The sequence below is a fragment of the Crocodylus porosus genome, unplaced genomic scaffold, assembly GCF_001723895.1.
Source record: "Crocodylus porosus isolate Cpor-Errol unplaced genomic scaffold, CroPor_comp1, whole genome shotgun sequence".
Lineage (NCBI taxonomy): Eukaryota > Metazoa > Chordata > Crocodylia > Crocodylidae > Crocodylus > Crocodylus porosus.
Window position 1 is genome coordinate 17,348,902 of NW_017728924.1, and position 22,984 is coordinate 17,371,885.

Sequence of the window (22,984 nt, forward strand, 5' to 3'; positions counted from 1 at the left end):
GTTCTGCCAAGAAGCAAGCTCAACCATCTCATTTGGACTAGCAACAAAACGGCAAGTTCACAAAATTATATTACTGTTGCTGTCATCGTATTTTTATTTTTAACGCAACAGTTTGCCAATAGTTATCTACTTATGTTTGCTATGCACACACTAGATTTCTGAAAGGGTCCGCATGTCCTTTAGGAATTTTTTAGGAGTCCATGAATGAAGAAAGGTTGAAAATCACTGACCTAGATGAAGTTAGCACAGGTGTGCTAGTATTTACTACCGTCCCATCTTCATGCTGCTGGGACAGTATATTTAGAGCCTGGTTCTGCAGGTGTGTTGGAAAGCAACTAAGCTCTGACCAAGCTTCCAGAGATATAGTACACTTGAAGGAAGGCAGACACACATGTCTACTGCTTGCTGTCTTAAGAGACTTTTTCTTGGAAATGCTTTGGTTCTAAACACTGTTTTGCCATGGGAAGGCTGCCTTGTCACCAGATGCCACTTCTGGAGGCAAGAAAACTAGGTACAGAACTAAAGTCAGCCCTGCTGCCGTACCAATAATCACAATTTGTACCTGGGTGCTCCCCAAGCCCATTCTGAGACATACGATTCCATCTTGAAGGAGGTGACAGTGCAAGGCCTGAAAGAGTCTCCAGGAGATCATGAGGGATCAGAGATGCTGTTAGCTCGGTACCAATGACTAGGCTCTCAACAGAAGAATACTAATGTACTTTATGTTGGTTTTTGTATGCTGAACTAGCATCAGGAAGGGACACAAATGAAGTTATCCCAGAGTGGCTGCTACCATGGACGGCAGGGGAACACATAATAGCCTGCTTGCCCTCGGCAAATGGCCACCCCACATTTGAGGCGGACAGATGAAAACCTGGTGCAGCTTATGTCTGTAGAATTTTACTCCTGATTCCTTCAGGGCCATGCTGTGCCAGATTGGGTACAGTTACCTACGTTTAAAAATTTGCATCATTTGTCCAGGACAGATCCTTAAACATGGATTTAAGCCTCTGGGGCTCTCACTCTAACACCTTCATTAAATTCATAAAGCAGAATAGTAAACGGGGAAGCTTCAGGACTACACAAAGAGATGCAGCACCTTCATGAGGAAGGGAAAGGCTGGAAGATAATGCCCTGCTGTCTGACTGCAAGCCACAGCGCTGGACCGAATTGCATCTTGCACTATTCGCTTAAGCAAGGCTGTAAGTCTTGTATGCACCCACTCTCTTAAGAGTTCCATGTTCTCACACAAATTTCTGATACATAGCAACTCATCTGCTGGGCCATCTGCTCTGCTGTCTGCGTTTTGGAATAAGAGTGCAAGTTTTTCCTTGCATGCAGTGCTTCAAATTTTACATACTCCAATTTGGAAGCCTTCACCTCTTTTAGCTCCCTTCATGTCTACTTGGGACAGGTTACTGCATATGGCTACTCTGCAGCCTGTAGCATAATGTTAGGGATACCCAAGATAGTTTTTAAAAAAAACCTAGCATAAATACCAATAGCTAGCACAAGCACCAGAAACATTTCAGTTGTTGCCAGCTCAGTGCTTAAAACCCCAAAGCAAGCTGCCATAGCTAGACTGCACCCAGTGCCCCAGCTAGATCAGGTATCTCCACGTTGGCATGCAGTGTGATGTAGACATACCAGTTTCAGAGTCAGTGCCAAGACTGCTTACTCCACATAGTACTCCAGCAAAAGGAAGGGCAATAAATACACACATTTGGCACACTGTGATCACTGTCTGAACAATGCTGAGAATTCCCCAGCCTACAGCCAGCATCTGTTCCTGTATTGTGTGTGTCTCAGTCCTCAGCAATATGCACTGCTGTTGGGGATGAGTCATGCAAATCCTACACTTCATAAAGCTAAAATGGCTGCACTGGGCATAGATCCTGATCAGACAGAAAGCGAGAGACGGCTGAGTGACAGCTTGTTCTTTTAAGAGGTCGCTAATTTCTCTGTAACTCTGCTTTTGTTTATCAGCATGATCTGATCATCATCATAATCCAAAATCAACAGCTTTTGGTGAAGACAGAGTGTGCGACAGATGCTATACAGAAAGGTGACTGATTTTTCTCCCTCCACAGCAATAGTGTCTCAGGAGTGCATGTGTGTGTGCGCGCGTGCGTGCGAGTGTTCAGTTTCCAACTACCCACCACAATTTCTACATCAATGACTATTACTATGTCTCAGTGATGCTGAAGACACCAAGGGTTCTGGCAATGGTAGAACACTGGGATTTTCCCTTAGAAGATAAAGAACTTCTGTTCCCCTGGAGGTATTTGATCCATATCTAACTAAAATCAGCATTAAAAAAACAAAAGAAAACAAAACACCACCACAAAAAAGGAAAAATCTATAGCTCAGTTCTGGCATTCAAGTCCACTGTTTAATAAAAGACAAAGATTCCCCATTAAAAGCAAGGAAGAGGCAGAGAAACAGCCCCATCCATTTAAGTATTACTCAGCAACTAGTACTGTAACCATCACAAAAGGTTAAGACCCGAGGAGATGGTGGCTTATTTGGGTTTTCTACAGGCCCCTCCATTTCCATCTTCTCAAGCATCTGAGATGACCCTTCTATTTCATAATGTTTCCTGAATAGTGTAAATGGTGTGTGTGTGTTTGCGGGGGGGGGCAGCAACCTACAGCCCAGGAAGGTGTGATCTGGCATAGGGATAGGTGTCACGGAGCTGTCCATGCCCTCCATAGTGCATATGATTTATGTACAAAACCCTTATAAACAAGGCCTATAAGGAATGTAGTCAAGCTGTAGGAATTGATAGGTCCAAATTGAAAAAGTCACAGACCTGGCATCCTGCAGACTTTCAGTTGTCCACATCTGAACTTCATGCTCTGAACTGGTACATGATTGTGTTTAATTCTATCAGCTCATCAGAGAAGCTTTGAGGATTACTCTGTGTTGCTTGCTATAGGATATTACTGTTTCACTGCATGCAAGGGAAGAGTTTCGTCCTCAGTACTCATTGCTCCCACAGGACTTCGTTCCAAATGTTGTCAGGCAGCACTATCATGTACCAACCACTCCATGGGACTGTCTTGGTATCAAGGCCATGATGACTCAACCTTGGCTAAAGCTCACTGACTTGTCACTAAGGCAATCGCACATTGCCACGGCCCCAGTCTTCACACATACTTCAGAGCAGCAGCTGCAAGTGATAAGCCACTGAAGTCAGTGGTGCTCAAACTTTTGGCTCAGTGGGCCAGATGAATGGCACAGGGCCAGTCCATGGGCTGGACTGGACCCCACGTGCCAGCATCGGGCCCTGCCCAGCCTCAGCTGGCCCCCGTGCACCAGGATCTGATACTGTGCAGTCTCCTCGTGCTAGGATTGGCTCCAGGGTCCCATGCTGCCCCTGCCCACCCCACATGCTGGGATTAGGCCCCAGGCCACCCTCTGGACCCTGTGAGGTGGATGACAGTGCTCTGGCCAGCAGGCCAGGGGTTGAGCACCCTGAATTAAGTCTATCCTGAAGCAAACTGATCCCTGAGACCAAACTTTACTTCTACCACAACCATCAGCAGCCACAACCCTGCACTTGAGTTTGCTTTCTCCTACACTAGTCTTATTCCTAAGCACACATGAAGTTTTAACAATCTGTCCTCCCCTAAAACCACCTGCTAACTGACAAAATCAGCAATGCTATTCTCCTGCCGAGTTGCTGATCCCACTACTAGAACGAGTAAACCCAAATGAGCCAGTCAGCCTGAAACCTGCCTGTGGGAGCAGAGTAAATTCAAAAGGCAGATAACTTTGTTACTATCCAAATATTTACGCAGTTCAGATTGCCAATATGCATGCAAATCATTTGTCTGGAAAGGGTCCTGAGATGGCATCTGGATGTTACAATTCCTTAAGTTCAGGTCCACACTTTCACTATTTTAAGCCTCTTAACACAACACATCAAATCTATTTCTCCACATGCTCAGCTCAGTACCTCTGTGCAACTGATGCTCCCCCTAACAGAGTCTCCCTGTGCTCAGCCACAGCCAGGGACAGAGCTCATCTTCTTAACTTGCTTTACTTGTAGGTTTGCAGCTTAAGCTAAGCAGTCAGCTGAAGACCAGGTAGCCAGATGCCTGCTTCTCACTACCGCAGAGCCTTCAACAGAAAACAAAAAGGTGTAAGAGTTTATGTTACTAGCTGCCAAGCGTCTGAAGCTTGCAAACATTAGGAACCTTCTTCCTGTGCCTACCTGCCAGAAGCGAAATGGAGGAGGACTCCTACCGTTTAGTCCAGGCCTCAGCACCTGCCTGGGGAGCAGGAGAGGCAGATCCTAGCCCCCCCGCACTCAGAGAGGGTTTGAACCTACATTTCCTGTGTCCTAGTCCAGGGCTCTTACTATCAAGTCACACACTAGGCACTACACAGTCCTACCCAGCACTTGAAGTTTACCCAGTAGACATCCAGAAAGGGAAATTATAGAAGAAGTAGACAAGCTAGAGGATGGCTGTCTCTAAAGGAGGGGGGGCCATGGAGTTGAATCCTGACCCTAGTCCCTGCCTTTCGTAGGACAGAAACTATTCCACTACTGCTTATTTAATGAATGTGAAGTACAAGCTGCAGAGAAGCCATGGGGTGCAGGGCCCCTACCACTCCAGGCTGGGTATTCAAATCTATGATGGGATTTACATAGATTCAAATCTATGATGTCATCACACTCTGTGCCATTTAGACTTTTCCCTTCCACAGAAATATTAATACATAAAGGGGATTATAATCAAAAGCAAAGCTGAAATGTGAAACAGCAGGACATTAACAGAACTTGTGCTTCTTTGTTGCACCACCTGTTGTTGTACCTCACTATCCAGTCATCACCTAGCTACCGATACATTTCTATATTTTACACACTTATTTATACAATTGAGCGTTAAGAGTCGAAATTTCAGGACTGTCTAAAATTCCATCCTTAGGCCACAGGATCACTGGGGCTGAGACCACATTTGTATTTTAGGTGAGGCATGCTTGTGGAACTCAGTCAACACCCAGAAGAAACCTCTGGCTTGATCATACTTACTGACCTGTGTGGGTTAGATTTCACTTCACTGGAAAGTTATGGATTTTCTTCCTAATTCATGAAAAACCTAAATGCACTCTATCGTACAATACAATTTCTTTAGACTGCTCGGGGCTTGTCTCGTAAAGAAGTTGCACGAGTTTAATTTGGAATCAGTTTAGTTAAATTCAGTGCTAATGGATCTTGTACAATAGTCGTTGGGCAGAGGCAGGACCAAAAGGGACATCAACTGTCCAATGCAATCACAGAGATAGATGAGGCAGTGACATGAGTGCTGTAGAGACTGGAGGTGAGAATCATACAGTAATAAACACAGGGTGTTTCTCTCCACAAAGTACAAGTCTCCCACTTTCCCTGTTTGACCAAGTCAGCTAGGGCAGCGCTTCTCAAACTATTGCACCTTGCATCCCACCAACCATTTTGTCAAAAAACCCTGGTCCCGCCATGATACAAACAAAACCCCACTGTTCGAGATATCCATTGATTCATCTATTTGAAGTGCAAACAACTTTAATTTTTTTCAATCGGGCAATGAGCTGAAGCCCCACCTGCATGACCTTCGAGTCCCCCCATTCCCACTGGTTGAGAAACACTGAGCTAGGGGATGGCCTTCAGCTTGAGCCTGAGCTCCAAAGCAGGGCTCAAGCTTATGCTTCTGGAAGCTAAAGGAGATGTTAGAACTGCTCTGCTACCATGGCTCATCCTCCATCTCACCAGGTCACTGTTGTTGATTATGTGCCTTATAGTAACACTTACAGACCACAAATGAGACCACAGCTCCAGTGTTTTTGGCACTTTACATACAGAGAGAAAAAGGACATGAAGGGTTTTTACTCTCCAAAAAATAATCCTGAGGGGAAGTCTTGGGGTAGCAGCTTCCAGAGAACCAGAGCCTCCACCCCAAGGACAACACTGAGTCGCACCCAGAAAGTTGTAGTTTCCTTTCCCCCAGTCTGGGGATGAAGAAACAGGAGAGACAGCTAGGAAAGGAGAGTCATAATTATATATTTTTTCCCTAAAATGTCCCAAGTGTCACCTCTGACCCAGCTTTCTATTTCTGGCATGGACTAGGACTCTCTTTATTTATTTAGCAGCCTACACACTACTATGGTAACACAGCAACCATATTTTTACTTGTCAATTTGAAAAAAGAGAACATGTTTTTTGAAGAAAACGGTTAAAGAATATCAGTTCAACAGCCTTATAATAATGCTTTCATTTTCCTTTCAGAGCCCAGTGTTACTATTTCCAGTTTGTGCAAGTATGGCAAGGAACGATGCATATGGACCCACAGCACTGCTACAACCATGATGCCTTCACAAAGGCTGTTCCCTATACACACACACAACTCTCCCTTCACCTCCTCTCCCTTTGCGTTAAGGACATTTTAACCTGACCATGTCTCAGTCTCAAGCTAGAGGAGAGGTGGCTCAGATGAGTCTGAATTAATAATAGAGGAAATAATAATGGAGAAAGATTTATTTTCTAAAAAGAAAATTCTTCTTTATTTGACCAAGGTGCTCTTAGATGCTCCAAGTCATTAAATTATTTAGAGGTAAAAAAAATTAAAAACTGTTTTAAGTGAGTTGGGAGCTTAAGCCCCTTTTTCAAAAGGTATTTTGGAGTCTAAATTCTATGGGTTTCCAATAAAAGCTGATCTCTCAAAGACTAGACTTTAAAACTATGTTTGTCCTTAGGGATTCAGAGAGGTGTCCAATGGGATTTTTCAAAATGTTTTCAATTCAGAGAGAATTTGGTGCCTAAATGCCTTTAAAAATCTGACCCCTAAGTCACTTGAGCACTTTTGAAAGCTTCATCCAAGGCCCAACCAAAAGCTTAGATGGACATTTTATTAGGAGGGGTTCAGACTGCTGAACTTATTAAAAGTGAGACTCCTTAAGGTTGTGAAACAGCCACTATAAATATTAGTAAACAACATAGATGGGGTAGCAGGATTAATAATGAGTGCCTCATTAGAAACTGGCTCTTCACTGCTACTGTAAACTTTGCTGGCCTCTCCTTAGTGTTTTCTTCATACCTGTTCATCCATGCACAACTCTTCTGAACTCTAGTGACTTTTCTTTGGAATCTGTGACAGATCCTAGAAATAATATTTCTTACTGTTTATAAATCTTCAGCTTTTTGAGTTTCTAAGTTTGTGTTCTCACAAGTAACTAACTCAAGAATTGTGTAAACTCAGCGGTTACACTGCTGCATTGTAATGGCCACAAGTATGGTCATGAACTATTTTTATTCCCAACGGCTGGCTTCTCCTTGGCTTCAGAAGTGCTTGTCATCTTGGAAATACAGCTTCACAATTGCAAAATCCTTGAACTTCTACAAAGACTGCGTAGGTCTTGAATGCAGAAACAGCTAGTTCACAAGCTCTTCTTCTAAATTTACAATAGTTGTGAGTTTAAAAAAGGACTCAATTATGACCCCACTAAGTCTGTCGAAGGAGGTTATGTAATCTGCAATCACTGACACATGGCATTCACAGAATTTATAATGTCTGCCAAAGATGAAGCTTACAGCCATCATCAGCTCAACATTTATGGAAAGAAGACAACCAGAAGATTTTATAACATTGTTTATGAAGTCTACTTCTGTTTAAATCAGCCCTTTAATGAATATAATTTAAAATGGCATAATGGCAAACATTTTGTTTGTATTTCTGCAAGACGAACTGTTGGAGTAAGAACAAAAAAACAGATTTAAATTTAAGAAATAAGCAAGGATTTCTTATGGTGATATCTTTCATTGGAACAACTGTTTAATTAAATTCAATAGGAAAATAAATACCACAAGTGATTAAGAAGTTATCTAACTGTATAACTGACCCAATAAATGTATCAGCCTAAGAAATCCTTGCCTCTTGCATACTACCTGAATCATCACGGCTACAACATCGTTGTAACACTATCATTCAAATTTAAAGAGTTTAACAGTTGGTATTTCTATATGCAAAAAAAAAAAAAAAAAATCAACATTATTCTTCTGAATAACACTATCTGACATCCAAATTCTGCAGAAGGGAAGCCCCAGGAAACGGAGGACTGTGACAAACTGCAAGTTTTCATAGCTTTCAGAGACATTAGGGCTGGAAGGGACCTCAAAGTTCATCAAGTCCAGCCCCCTGCCCCAGGGGCAGGAAGTCAGCTGGGGTAAAAGGATCCCAGCAACTTAAGCATCCAAACATTTCTTGAATGAGTCCAGAGTAGGTGCCTGCATCACTTCTGGAGGGAGTCTATTCCAGGTCTTGGGGGCTTGGACAGTAAAGAATTTTTTTCTTATGTCCAGCCTAAAATGGTCTTGGAAGAGTTTATGATCATTGGACCTTGTTTTTCATTGGGGTGCTCTGGTGAACAGATGTTCTCCCAGATCCTGATGTATACCCCTTATATACTTATAAGCACCTACCAGGTCACCCCTGAGCCTGCACTTCACCAGGCTGAAGAATCCCATGGCTTTCAGCCTCTTTTCATAAGCTCTCTTCCTTTGCCCTTTGATCATGCGTGTGGCTCTCCTCAAGCTTCTCAACATCCTTCTTGAACTGTGAAGCCCAGAATTGGATGCAGTACTCCAGCTGTGGCCTCACCAAGGCCAAGTACAGCGGGAGGATAACATCCTGAGATTTACTTGAGATTTACTTGAGAAGCATCTATGGATGCAAGCCAGAGTTTTGTTTGCTTTGCCAGCTGCGACATCTGAAGACTTTTCACAGCAAACTAGTGATTGCATGGCACATGCAGGATTTTGGCAAATTAGAATTTTCGCAGTCTCTCCTGGTATTTATTTTGCTATTTAATTTAATTTTCCCACCTCTTCTATATATTTTTTTTAATTGTGCTTTGATTTTTGCATTGAAAATGCACCATGGAAGCTGGAAATGATTCTAAGGGCAGAGGGCAGGTGGGAGGCTAGCATCCAGAATGGAAATTGGCAAGTGATGTTTTCTATCTTTCCCTCCCCAATTCAAAAAGCGCAGCAATTTAAATCTTAATGTGAGGGTGCCCCTGAATCCCTTACATCAGGTATCGGCATAGAAATTAGCCATACCATACCATACTGCTCCAGTACTTGTCAGCCCATCAAAATGGCTAAGTACAAGAGTTTGATGCTAAAGTGCTCTGCAATCTGCAATTAACAAGGTTGATGTGGCCTTCAAAGTTAAACAGCCAATTAGCACAGATGGAGTGTGGAATTCACACCTGTAAGGCTATGGTTTCAGTTTGGCTGCTTGCAAACTGAGAAAAATAGCATCACTGCTCCATTAATTTTCATATTGTTATTGACTTTCTCCATCACAATGTCTAGAATCCTTGTAAACTGATAACTTGGGAGCAAAATTATACATCTGTTCTAATATTGCTCGTTGCATGACTACATAAATATCTGTAGTTATACATAACTAGTCTTATTTGAGTAGCAGAAAGGTTGTTAAATAATATTTTAACCAGATTATATTCTGTTCTTTTAGTCTAATCCTAGTAAATCAATGTGAATGGTACACTACTTTATTTTTTACAGATTTAATAACCAGGTATTGCATTCTTGCAATTCTATTATACCTCTTCTATACATGGTATCCTCTTTAAATCTGCTCATGTGTCAGGTGGTTACATGAGAATCTCAGCTTTTCTCAATAAAATGAAAAACAAATAAACAAACAGAGAAACAAAAATCCTGGCCATTTTCTAACCCATGGGCTTGGGAGAGACATGCAAAAAGCCTGAGCTTGAATTGATTCAATCTTTGCAGGTTAGTATAACCTGCCTAGGTTGAATCACTTTGCAGTTGTACAGACATTCCTGCTGGACTGAAGAAATGCAGGCACATGCCTGCAGTGGCTCAGGCTTGAAGCTGGGGAGTGTTAGTGCAGTACTCCTTTCCTTTCCACAGGGGGGAGAGGAGCATAGCCAGGTCCTGGCAGGACCTCTGATTAACGAGGGGTTTAAACCCTCACTGTGCCTGCACAGTCCCAAGCTTTTCCCTGCTCATTGCTCAAAAGGCAGGAGTGTTGCCAGCCCCCAACCCCAGGCAAGCACTCTGAGGCCAATGTGGGGAAGGGAGGTGCAGTGTATGCATCTGTTGATGATACTGAGCTTTTTCAATCTCCCTCTCCCTTGCTTCTTCATACTGTCTGCAAAACTGACAGGTGAGGGAGCCAGCAGGGAGCTGATAACACAGCATTTATCAGCCCATCAACAAAATAAAAGCCTCTCTCATTAGTTCAAGCTCTTCTTGAACAGCTTTTTCCAAGGAAGGAATGGGAGGGATATTACCAGCTGACCTATTGGTTAGCTTCAAAAAGCCCTAAGTGGGAGCTGTTCTGTCTGCCTGTCCCAGTGACATTGGAGACACACACAGAAACACCCCTTAGCAATAACATACCACATGCCTAGGGTCCATGGAGCTGGGGTCCATGGTGTGAGAGATGGGAGGGAAGGAGAGGGGGATCCCTGCTTGAGCAGTGATCAGAGAGGAGGGAGTGGGGCAGGAGGAAGACAGGCTGTGCCTGCAGTCTCTGCCGGAGCTCTGGCTGGGGAGCAGAGGGGCAGGGCCAGCCCTGTCCTCTGGAGCAGGGAGCACAGTCCAGCCCAGGGCTGCAAAGCATCTGGGATGCTGGGGGACTCTAGTTTAACTTAAACCAGGAAGGGGTCTGGGACAGACATTGTATACGCTGGTTTGACCCACATCAGTTAAGTCTGGTACTAAATTCAACTGGATCTATCTTAAACCAGTTTTGGCCATTTTGAAACTGGTTAATGTGCACGGAACTTATGTTCTGTTACAGGTTTAAACCAGTTTTTGATCCCTTAAACTGGTTTATGTGTAATGTCTGTCCCTAGTCATGAGGGCTGGATAAAATGCCTTTCCATTAATTTCATTTCAATTTTCTCCTGATATGAATTTGGAAAGCTGGAGTGGTCTGATGCAAGTTGGGTGAAATACAAAACCAAATGAGGTGGGGCTGTTTTAAAACACAGAACATGAGCAATGAAGTTACTAACCAGCTGAGATGGGGCAAGTTTACTTCATCTGGTTAGATGCAATGTTTTGACAATGTACATATACCATTCCCAGTCCAGACAGGTAGTTAGTTGGCTGTGGTAGTCTAAAGTGAGGCAAAAGGCAGGGTTGAGATATACCTGAGATTCACCTTATAGACTAACTAAATTGTAGATATGTAAATTTTCTTGAGCCGGAGCTCACTTCATCAAATGAAGTGATAAAGTGTCTGATGAAGTGAGCTTAGCCTCATGTAAGCTTATGCATCTAATTTAGTCTATAAGGTGAACTTCTATTTTGCCTCATCTGTGGCTTAGCATTTTTTCTAATCATATTATTTGTTTCAAGATCAGGTGAAAAGCCCTCTCTCTAATATCTTTATAGCACAAATTTATCTCCTTTGCCTCAAAAAAAAAAAGATTAGAATGGTACACAATAAAAGTGATGGAAAAATTCTGCGCTGACTAATGCAAATGTTCTATTGTAGTGTTCTAATACATTATTGGGTAGAAGTAATATTTTTAGATGCCTAACATTTTTCATAGGCTATAAAAAAAATGTACCACACTGGCACTTGAACAGCTTTTTCCTCCAATATATGTTTGATTGCATCGCTAGGTTAATTATCACTAAGTTAACATTTCCTTCTCCACTTCAGCTTGTGGAACACTGGCATGTTTTTGAAGTCCCTATTTTTTAATGTAGAGAGTTGATACCTTGTGGGTTTCTGTTTTTGAAAAGAAACCAATAGCTGGACATTCCTGTGCACTGAAAACATGTAGTCAAAGATTAAATTGGTGCTTCAGTGCTATTCCAGCTCCACCCAAATTAATAGTTCAAGGGAAATGATTCTGCTGAACATTTTGATATTCAGGTTGCCAAGAACAGCAATGTTTTTTTACAAATATTGTTTCTTAGAATTAAGCCCTCTCTCAAAAGAGTAAACGCTATGTTAAACCACCAAAACATGGTTAAAATAAAAGGTATGACTTACACTCACCCATGTATGAACTTTTAACACTAATGATAGAAACACTGCCCTAAAATAACTCCACTGTTAAAATTTGCTCAGGGACATCAATCTCTTCTGTGCTCTGCAGTAGAAGAGGATGCGTGCCTTTCCTCAAAGAAGCTTCCATTTCAGCCAGTCTTCTCCAGTGTCTTATTTTTCTTCTCCTCCATTAGGAGGCTACTTCCTTCACAGAAACAAATTGCCTGATCAAGTCACAAACCAGCCATAACAGAAGTTAAGTTTTAAACCATACATAGTTTAAAAGCACACAGCTCCAGCAAGATGGTGGACTCTGTGACCAAGGACACAAAGTTCGTTGGTTGACCTAGCCCTTCAACAGGAGTTATAAAGCAAACACAGGGGTTGAGTACATGCAGGGGGCTCATTGCAGCTAGTGCTCTTTGTTTCTCTAGGTGGGCATGAAGGGTAAATGTTGCCTGCTGCTCAAAGGAGTATAAAGCAGAAATAGGGACATCCTGCAGGAAAGCACTGGAAATAAACAGGCATCAGGAGCAAATTATATCCAGATTTTAGTCTGTCATCCTTTTTAGACAACTTCTGATAAAGCCAAACTGCTGCAAAGAGACTTGTTCAATGTTACGTAGCACATGCTGAGGTTGTCTGGAACGGGATGGGGCTGCCTGCTGCTGAAACCAACCCAACTGCTAGGGAATGACAAACAATTTTACATCCCAGCAACCTCTAAAACAGCAGTTCCCAACCCAGGGCAGGTGACCCCTACAAGTCCAGTTATGAGACACATAAACATTCAGATACCCCAGGTGGGCTCAACCAGAAGTAGGGTCTGGGTCATGTGCCCTAAAGTAGGGTCACAAACCATGAAGATTGGGAAGCACTACTCTAGGTTTATTGCCTGCATTTTGTTTATATTGTTTGTTTGAACAAATTGAACTGTTCTTGGTTTTTCTTAGCAGCCAGTAACTTCCTTTGTGTTCTCCTGACAAATACCAGAACTTCAGCAAAAAATGGAGAAGTCATTCTGAGGAAACAGTTATCCATTCTCATAACTTCTTAAAGGCTGGCATTCAGTGCCTTGCCATATATGTGGAGTACTCAGCTTAAGCTACCTGGAACTGAAGTCAATTAATACCACCTCATCCGCTCACTGAAACAATCAAGGATGCTAAAAGAATCTTCAGCTCGTGATATTTCCAACACGGAAGTGCCAAGAAGGGTTATAAGGAGAAATGAAAATATAACTTGGTCTTACATTTTAGTTTAGTTTTCCTCTCTTTCAAGATCTGGACTAGTATTGGACTGGAAAATTCCACTCATCCCAGTCAAGTGGGAAACTTACCCTAGTAAGGATGGGCACTTACTTCATCAATTTTCTATTATATTAAAGCTTAAAAGCTAAGGGCCAGCTCCTCGGCTGATGTAACACTTAAATCTTAAATACAGCTACGCTGGTTCATGCTAGATTTATACCTACAGCTCTGCCCCTTGCATGGTGGGAAAGAAAAAACAACCAGTCTGAACCCTGACTGTTAACGCTATGTAGACAAGGCAATGCTATGTAGAGTCCGCAGGCAGACTCGGCAGATGTCTACCCTGCTTTTCACTGATTTGCCAAGCAATAGGATAGAGAAATAAATCAGGCTCTGTTGGAGCTTCAATTACTTAGCCCCGACTAGCCAGATAAGTGTAGCAGGCTCACCTTGCAGAACTTGGGTTGAGTCCCAGGCTTGAGATCCTGCTGTTTTGATTCGTGGAGGCAGCAAGAGCAATAAAGTCACGCCCTTTTCCTGAGGGGAGTGGGGAGAAGAGCTCCGCTGGACCTGATTGAAGACTGTAAACTGTCAGGTCGGGAAGACTTCAGGGGCGGAGCCCTGGATCGTGTAAAAGGAGCTGGTGCCCAGAATGAGGGGAGATGTGTCGAGGGACTCAAGAAGAGTAGAGCTAAGAAAAGCTGGGGAGTGCTCCCTCGGTGGGCAACAGGCCCAAAGCTCCTGAAGCCGCCACTGGAGGAGCAGCCTTGGGAGCAGTGTGAGACTGCTCGGGTTGTTGATGGAGCATGGTGATGGTGCAGGGAGACCTGGCTCTGGGAGCGGTGTGGGACAGCTCAAGCCTATCACGCTGCACGGTTTGGTGCACGGAGTCCATGCTTTGGGAGCCGCTTGCGGCTTGAGTCTGCAACCCTGGCAGGGCTACCAGGCCACAGAGCAGCGCATGGGGCCGAAGGCCTTGGGGTCTGTAGTGAGGTGGCTCAGGCCCCATCTCCCGGCAAGCGGCCAGGTCCCACAGTATTCAGGGTGGTGCATGGGCCTGAGCCATGGGAGCCAGGGAGCAGCGGAGGCTGCTTGAGTTAACCACCCAGCATGAAGATGGATGGCCGGAGCATGAGGGGCCCAGCCTGTGCTAAAAGAGCCCTTGGTGCCGAACCTAGGGCACGGGGAAATAGTAGTGCTGCAGCGTGAGGCCCAGCACCCAGGAGCCAGCAGTGGTGGTGCAGCAGCTGAAGAGCTGAGCCCTCAGTGCCCAGAGCAGGGCACAGGGTAGGGAAGAGCCCAGCGACGCAGGAGAGGCGTGGAGAGGCAGTCCAGCAGAGGAGACCCCATTGAGCTGCGCCCTGACCACTGCCACCTGAGGCAGTGTGAGTCATTGGGCCCTGGGGTCCCAAAGGGGAAGACGTTTGGAGTGGGCAAACCCAGAGAAAGGGCTGGGTGAACAGCCTCCGCCTAGTCAAGGCCCTAAGGGGAGGGGCCCCTGGTGCTTCCTGGACATCCCCAAGGGACCCCATTGGAAGGAGGACTATCTCTTGTTATGGGTCAGGGACGATATTAAGGAATAAGTGTTATTAAGATTGTTCCTGTTTGCATCTTATGTTTTGTAATTGAAATGTTGTAATTGTGTTGATGCTGCTGAAATTGTTTTAATGTGATGGGTAAATAGTGTTATTTAGGGTTTGAGCTTGGTTATTGGTTAATGTTTGATCTTGGTTATTGGTTAATGTTCACTGTGTAAATATATGTATATGATATTTAGTTTTATGATTTATGTATATTATAACTCACTAAATTGTATATAGTTAAGAGCTTTGGTCTTGGGCTAACTCTATAGAGGAAAGAGGGATCAGCGCAAAATTCTAGCATCCCTCACGGCATCCCCTCCTGCCTACCCATCACACCCTTGGGTGTACCCGGGTTCATAAGGATAAAAAAACATCACCCTGTCTCTGTCCTTAGATCCAAAAACTGGGTTTTCAGCATAGTGTTGGTCAAGGATTTCACTGACAGGCCTTTCCACCTTCCTCTTTTTGTCTTTCTGGGCCAGTAATGAGTGTGGTTAATTCCATGCACTGACTGACAACACTTCCTTCATCTTTTGGGCCTTGAAGCAGCTCTTGTTATTTTTGTCACCAGTGAGACTGGCAACAATTCCCTGGGGCCTCTACAGCTACAACAATGCCGAAAAGCTATAACCAAAAAGCTTCCCATTGTTCTCAGATTGTGTTATATAACTGACTGTTAGACACTCTCTGCCTGTTCCTCCTTTATGTACAAGTTGCTGGAATAGGCTTTGTCTGGAGAGACACACACACACAGTTTATGCTACAAGTAAGTGATGCCTCCAAGGAGATGTTAATAATGATGTTTAATTTAAATTTGTTGACATGTTTGAATTTATTAAATACTTGTATGGAGGATTAAAAGACCCCAGCAAAAAAGACTCAATAGCTACGGCAGATTCTCCCAGCAAATTTATATAATCCCTGGTTTAACCCCAGGGCAAAATTCCACTGATTTTAATGAGACTAGGATTAAACCCAAATGGATCCAAGGGTCTGAGGCTGAGATTTAGAGTTCTCATTGTCTCTATTCATACTATGACTGTTGGTTTTAGAATTATACCAGTCTTCTCCCTTCCCCAGTGCCTGCACCTTCAAAAATATCCCATCCTCTTTCCAAATCCACATAGATTGAACAGGCGAGAAAAGCCCACAATGGAACAAAGCGGGAAAACAAAAGTAGAGCAGTTTTTGAGTCAAGGACAGAGGAGTGCACCAAACACTGTCCTGAAAGACTTCTTGTTCAACTGAGTCATGGACATATAAGGTAAAGATTAATATTTCAAAGTCAGATGGATGCATTGCCATTGTACAGGGTATTGGAAAACTGTACAAAATTTTCTTATGAGTTCTTCGCATTTAGCATTAGTCTGTTTTTACAGAAAGTTGCACTTGGGGAATTAATCTCTTGTTTCCTGCACATGCAAGAGAGTACCCTTTGTTAAGGAATGATAAGACACTTCTAAGAATAGTAATACGGAGAGCATCAGCTTTGCAAGACATTACAGGAAAAATACAGGCTCCAGCACCTGTTTTTTGGTTTTCATAGGCTTCAACATAACATTATGCTCTTTTAGAGCCAGCTTCATCCTGTGTTTATGACCATGAATCCTAACCGAGTTCACTGTAAGTGAAGGTGTACTTTATCCTACAGGCTCCAATCCTGCAAAGCCCTACACACGTGCTTTATTTTACCGATTGCAAGCGGTCTCAGCAACTTCAACAGGATTACTCACAATTCATATACTTAAACACATGTGCAAATCTATAGAGTATCAGCACCTGAATACATAATTTGAATCATGGGTTTCTTCTCTTTCCCTCAATATGGCCTGGTTACTGTTCCCATTGAATAAATGAGAAATTCTCCAATGACTGCTACAGATACAGGATTGGGAATAATTTACGTGCATTGTGGCAGGGCACTGTGTGTGCCTGCCACTTTAAGGCCCAGGAGCTGGCAGCCTCCAGGTGCCTGATGAGGGCAGCCATTTTGGGCTCAGGGCTGCCTGCATAAAAGGGCCAGTTTGGCTGCTGGGGCATGCAACAACATTGCCTGGCCTGAGGGTTGCTGAGTTTTATCGGGAGGTAAGGGAGGAGCTGTAGGGGATGGTAGAAGGCTCCTGGTCCTGGGTACAATTGGAAACTAAACCTGTTGGGAGTGGGTGGCCTGGTGGGGCTCCCAGTGGTGCAGGAATCCCCAGGAAATGGCAGGCCAGCGATCACCTCGGTGAAAGGCAGGTTGGGGTGCCTTAACCCCTAGCCCTCACCTTTGGGCAGGTTGTGTACACTGGAGGTAGTTGTGGGGGTGCAAGCCCTGAGGAGGAGAGCTGGAGGCCAGGTGTGGCCAAGGCTGCCTGAGCCCACCTGTGGAGGGAAGACCTGAGTAAAGGGGGCATTATGGGCGGTGTGTGGAGCCCCCAGTGTGAGGGGGCTCAGCCAGAGAGGGAGCTGAATCTTGACCCCAGTAGGTCCTCCAATGTGGGGAGGCAGAGTTTGGGTCGAATACAACACTGGTAGTAGCACCATGACCTGCTGCCCAGGGGGGGAGTGTGAGTCCTCTGTGAGACCCTGACACACCAGTTGTGGTGTGAGGTAACCCCAGCTCCCCACATCTGTGGAGGGGGACCCTGGGATAAGGGTACAGGTCATACAGTGAGGCCTGCCAGAGCTTCCCCTGACTGGCTTGGGGAAGGGGCAGGACCAGGAGGGTCAGAAGGGCATCCCTCTCAGTGGGCCTCCTCGCCCAAGAGCCAGAGGCCTGACCTCCCGACTGGCCTGGAGGTGGGCCAGGGCTAGTACGCTGAAGGTCCCAGTGAGGGGACCACACCCGAAGGGGAACCAGTGGCAGGATATATGGCTCGGTATGACGGTGGCAGAGTCCGCCTGAAGGGAGGAACTCAGCTGGGGGTCCTGCAGCAGGGTTCTGGGCCCCATCGTGGGGGACCGGTGCCTATGAGAACATCATGTCATCTGTGAAGCTTGGGCTGCGGTGCAGGGGAGGAATGGAGCTGCAGATAGTGCCCCCTAGCAGCCGGGCAGAAAATGGGCAGCCTCCTGCCTAATTACATCTACTAATTAATTGATTTAAGACCCAGGCAGTAGGCCCCCTGTTACATGCATGGTACAAATTTTGGGAATAGTTTATGGGCATGGTACAGAGCACCACGAACCTGATATGATGTTTGCCTCAGATCAGTGTAAATCAAAAGCAATTCTGATGACCTTGAGTGAGTTGCTCCCATGTGAAAGGGCTGCCAGTGGAAAGCAGACCCATGTTTACAGCTTTGGCAAGAATAATTTTTAAATGCTGTGAAAGCTTTGGTGCTAGAGTGTACATTTTGACAACTACAAGCAAACACTAGTGTAAATCTTCCGGGATTTATATATGTTTTCTTTTCGAAACTTGTGCTAACGCTCTTCTACAGTAAGCAATTTATACTTGATACCTAATTTTAAATGTAGTCAGGGAAGCAGTTACTGTAGTTCAGCTAGGGTCATCCAGCACCTAAGTAGTATCCTAAAATATACCAGGCATTATTGGCAAAGAAACCATCAGGCAAAAAAAATGCTCATTTACCAATCAAATTATTTTACCACATGGGTTTCACTCTCTATACTGTAACCATTGGGAAAAGAGATGGGACGCTAATCTTTGCTGTACGTAGAGGAGATTTTCTTTCTGCCTTACTGAGAACAAGGCAGTAGTTTATCCTATTGAGCAGAAAACAAATGTTAATCTGGAAAGATCTGGCTAATCCAGTATTTTAAGGTTGGAGAGTAATGTAGATCCAGTTCCACTGGGGTTTATAGTACAAAATTGAGGGACAGTTTTTACAGCTTGGAAGTAGTTTTGTGAGCTGATCACTGCCCCTGAAATGACTATTATCTTGACTGTATAATGGGGGCTTTCAGATCCCAGCTTTTATCGCATTCTGTTTTCTCTTCCTTTGCCTTTTCATGAATATTGAGTCATCAAAAATAGTTTCACTGACAGAGCTACTAATGATACCAGCTGGTGAATCAGAGGCTCATACACTGTCTAGTGCCTGCTCTATAACCGTCTTAGTACGCTACTTATGAAAGCTAACAAAAACTAAAGATTCCTATTTATGTGCAGCTCCCTTGAGAAATGCTGGAGTAGTTATTTTAAAATTAGAAAATGTTAACGGAACAAGACAAATATGCAGTTGCTTAAACACAAGGTCATGGTGTGACATAAGAAACTGAAGCTTAGCACAAGTTAGTCAATTTTAACTACAAGTAAGTTCTTTTGTGTGTGTATATTTTTACAAAAAAAAAAAAGTCTCTCCCCTTTGCAGAAGAGATGTATATTTTATTCCTTACAAGACAGAGCTGTTCCTCATGTTACTAGAAAAAGCTAGTATCAGCAAGCCAGAAAAATGCTGATAAACAGAAGCAAATATAACAAATGATGTCAGCCATGGAGATGCCTACAGAACTGTGATAGAAGCATATGGTGGCATCCTTCTTCTATAGTGCAGCACCGGAGGGCAAGTTAGACTGAGAGTGCATTTACTTAAACTAATATTGCCCAGGTCCAAAAGGCTGAACAATAACAACATGCCTTGATAAGGAGATATGTAAATATGCATGCAAAATAGCCAAAGAGAGGTTCAAGTTGAATGCTATTTCAAGCATTTTTTTCTTATTTTTTCTTCTTCTTCTTATTTTTTATTTTATTTATTTTATCTTTTTTTTGTAAAGGGTCATTTATTCTCGGGGAAGGCCTTTTTCTTGCAGTCCTGCAGTGATAGTTTCCTATATTTGTAACACACCCTTTTTGTAGAAAAACAGGCAGATGCAGAATGAACCAAGCCCCCCTCCCCCTTTCCACATAAAGCACTATAGTTTGCTACTCTCCATGCTGGGAACACTCCTATGTTTTGATCAGTCCCGGGTATCTTCTTGCCCTCCCCACCCCCAACTTTATAGCAAGGCACCTCCTAGTACTTGATTACAGGCAAAAAGAAAATGCACCTCTGCTGATAAGAAAAGCAACTGGAAGATTAATTCGGTAAACAAAAATATCCCGGACGCCGGCATTATCAAGTGTCACTGCAATTACACAGCATCTTAACAAAACATGTCACCTTAATTAAAGCAATCGTAATCGCAATAAAAATAACAATAGCAGCCAGGCGGACGACAGCTTCTTTCGAGCCTTGGCAAGGACACATCTGCATTTCTGTTACAAAACTGTTAGTTACGGCAACATTAACTGAAACCGAAATGTGGTCTAACCTAAGTCGCGTTGCATAACAACTTGGGAGCCGGGAAAGGTTAATTCAAAAGGCAGAAAAAGACAGAGGAAAACGAAATGACTTAACGCGCAGAGAGTGGTTCCCCTCTTGCTTGGCTCCCAACAAAAGCCGAAAGCGCGGAGACATCGCAAAGCCAGAGCTGGCCCCCGAGAAATGCTGGGGTGGTGTAGAAAAATAGCAGGACAGCCGCTGTACTCACGTATCTCTTCAGTTTCTTTTCGGGGGGTGATTTAATGAGCCATCCATTGCAAACCACGTCCCCTGAGCTCATCTTCCCCCCCGCCGCCGACAGCGGAGACACGGGCTCCAGCGTGTGTATTGTTCCCAGCCAATTTGAAACTAGCAGTAATCAGCTTCCTTCAGCTGTGCTCCAATGCTGCTCTCGCACAAGGAGGAAGTCATGACATTGATCACTGACACGGCGGCTCCCCCTCCCACTGACAGCACAATGCAACACACGGAGCACGTGACGGCGCCGGGGGGACGGGGTAAACAAAAACAAGCGTGTGCCAGATGCCCCGAGGGCACCCGCGCGGGATCCCCGCCCCCTCGCGGCTGCACGGCTGGCCTTTCGGCGTAATCCCCCTCGGAGCAGCCGGCGCGGGACGGGGGGAGGAGGGGGTCTAAATACGGCCCCGCATGGGCAAGCCGGGGGTCTGATTTCACTCGGCGGCGAGGAGGCAGCCGTGGGAGGGAGCGGCTTTCTCCGCCGCCGAGCCGCACGCAAAGCGGGATGCCCTTTCGCACAGCCCCGCTCGCGGGAGCTCTCAGCCCTGCCCCTGCGAGGGAAGGTCACTGTCACCGCTGCTGGGGACGGGCCCGCAGGAAAGTCTTCCCCCTCGGGCGCTGCGTCCTGCCGCGGCCGCCGCGCCGCCGCAGCCTGGTCAGCTCCAGGATGCCCTGCCCTGCCCTGCCCCGCCGGCTCGACCCACCCCACCCCGGGGCCGCGCTGCGGTGGGAAGGCTTTGTGCGAGCAGGTTCTGCTCGGCTGGGAGAGCTCAGCTGGCCCGGGCGGCTGCCTCGCTAGGTTAGACGTGCAAGGCTGGCACTGCCTGGTGCCTGGCGAGCGGCAGTAACCCCCTGGCAGCGGGCAGTGAGCCAGAAGAGGGGCCTCTCCGAGCCCACCGCTCCTGACAGCCTGTCCTGACTCGGTACTGGCGGCTTTTAATGTGTTGCAAAAGTCTCCAGGCTTTGTCTTAGCTGGGTAGCTACGCACTTAGGAGGCTCGCCCATGGCACTTGTCTGGGAACGTGCTCTCGCCACAGTTTTCTACCTGGCCTTGCTAAAGGATAGAGAATTAAAGAGCTGATTAGGGAGATCTCATCAGCCTTGGTGGAGGGCGTGGCAGACGTTTCTCAGGGAGGTTGGGGGAACTTGCTCAATGTATTTTCAAACAATTTAAGAAATGCAAGAGCCATGGCAAGGTTGAAAGGACGTAAATTAAGGGAGTTCTGCCAGCTTCAATTCCTTTCACCCCAGTGTTGGTGACACTGGGCATAACCCTGGGTAACTCTGTTGCTGGCACAAGGTGCCCGAGGGAGGCAACACCAGTTTATGCTTGAAGGTTTGCTTCAGCTTTGACTAGCGTCTCCTTGCCTAGGGTTAGTAGGGACAACTGCAATTGTACTTGTGTTACAAGTGCAACACAAGTATAGCAAGCCAAGCAGTTGGTTTTTTAACTTGGTCTCATTTCTCTAAACTTGCACTAGGTTTGCTTTGCTGCATCCTATTTAGCCCATAGTTCTGCAATGGCACATCACAATTCACTGTGTGACTACAAACATTTCTTGGGATCCTACATACACAATTATAGACAAAACCATCTTCAAAAAATAAGACAGACAGACTGAAGGAGAGACTCTGTCTGTATACAGATGAAATGCCTGCCATACTGAAATGAAAAACCTGGAATTATTTATATATTCTTGATGTTTTGCTTTTCAAATTAGGTTAGTGAGCTTCACATTTTGATTCTCATGCATCAGGAGACCTTACTGTACAAAACAGCTACTGTGAAACTCACCAAGGCTAGCATGTTTTAGGTGAGTAGTGATACATTTTACCATGAGGTGCCAAGGGAATAAACAGTGGGCAGGACAACCCCCTCCCCACTAAATACAAGTACTAAGCTAAATGCAGGTACTAAACTAAATGTACTAAATTAAGTACAATCCCTCTTCCTTCCACCCATCCACTTCATGCTGAAACAAAATGATGATCCTTTCTGGAAGGAGACCAGACCCAATATTGCTGACTCTTGTTGGTTTATTGTTAGTCTCACAATATCTGATGTTTGTCTCAGTACCACAGCTCCTGGAGTGATGCAGCTACACAGTAAGCAGGAATTGTTCATGTGCAGATTATAAATACGTCTAGCTTTTGTGGTTGCAGAGAAACAGCTGGAAAATATGAAACACAAACCTTCAAAAACCAGAAGGTAAAACAAATGAAGAACTAAAAATGTATTTTTAAGATTGCACATTTTACCTTTAGCTGAATGTTCAAGTTTGACTTGTGCCAGGTATTGTCATATTTAGATATCATTTTAGATTCAGATTCATTGCCCTTAGTCATATAAATAGCATCCTACTCCTTCAAGAGTTCCATTAAGTTAGTGCTTGCAAAGCAAGGTGCGGTTCAGCTTCAGTAAGGAAATGGGATCTGGCCAGTTTTAGTAGGCTGCTGGCTCAGAAATTAAATATTTCTGAAAACCATGCTGTAACCTTCTGCAATACAGTCTAAAGCATGGTTTTAAAGCAATCCTAAGACTCTTTTGAGACAATGGCCCTGTACAAATTGTTGTTGCTTATCCACATTTGTATATA

The 22,984-nt window shown here is 44.7% G+C and overlaps 1 protein-coding gene across 2 annotated transcripts in view; it reads right to left on the minus strand.

Moving 5' to 3' along the window:
* GAB3 (GRB2 associated binding protein 3) overlaps window positions 1-20,679 on the minus strand; it is a 107,927-nt gene extending 87,248 nt beyond the window's left edge. For both annotated transcript variants that reach the window (XM_019540445.1, XM_019540444.1), the window contains exon 1: window positions 20,359-20,679. In XM_019540445.1, coding sequence (XP_019395990.1) covers window positions 20,359-20,430 — 72 coding nt within the window. In that variant the 5' untranslated portion in view covers window positions 20,431-20,679. The remainder of the gene's footprint in view (window positions 1-20,358) is intronic.
* Window positions 20,680-22,984: the final 2,305 nt, after the last annotated feature.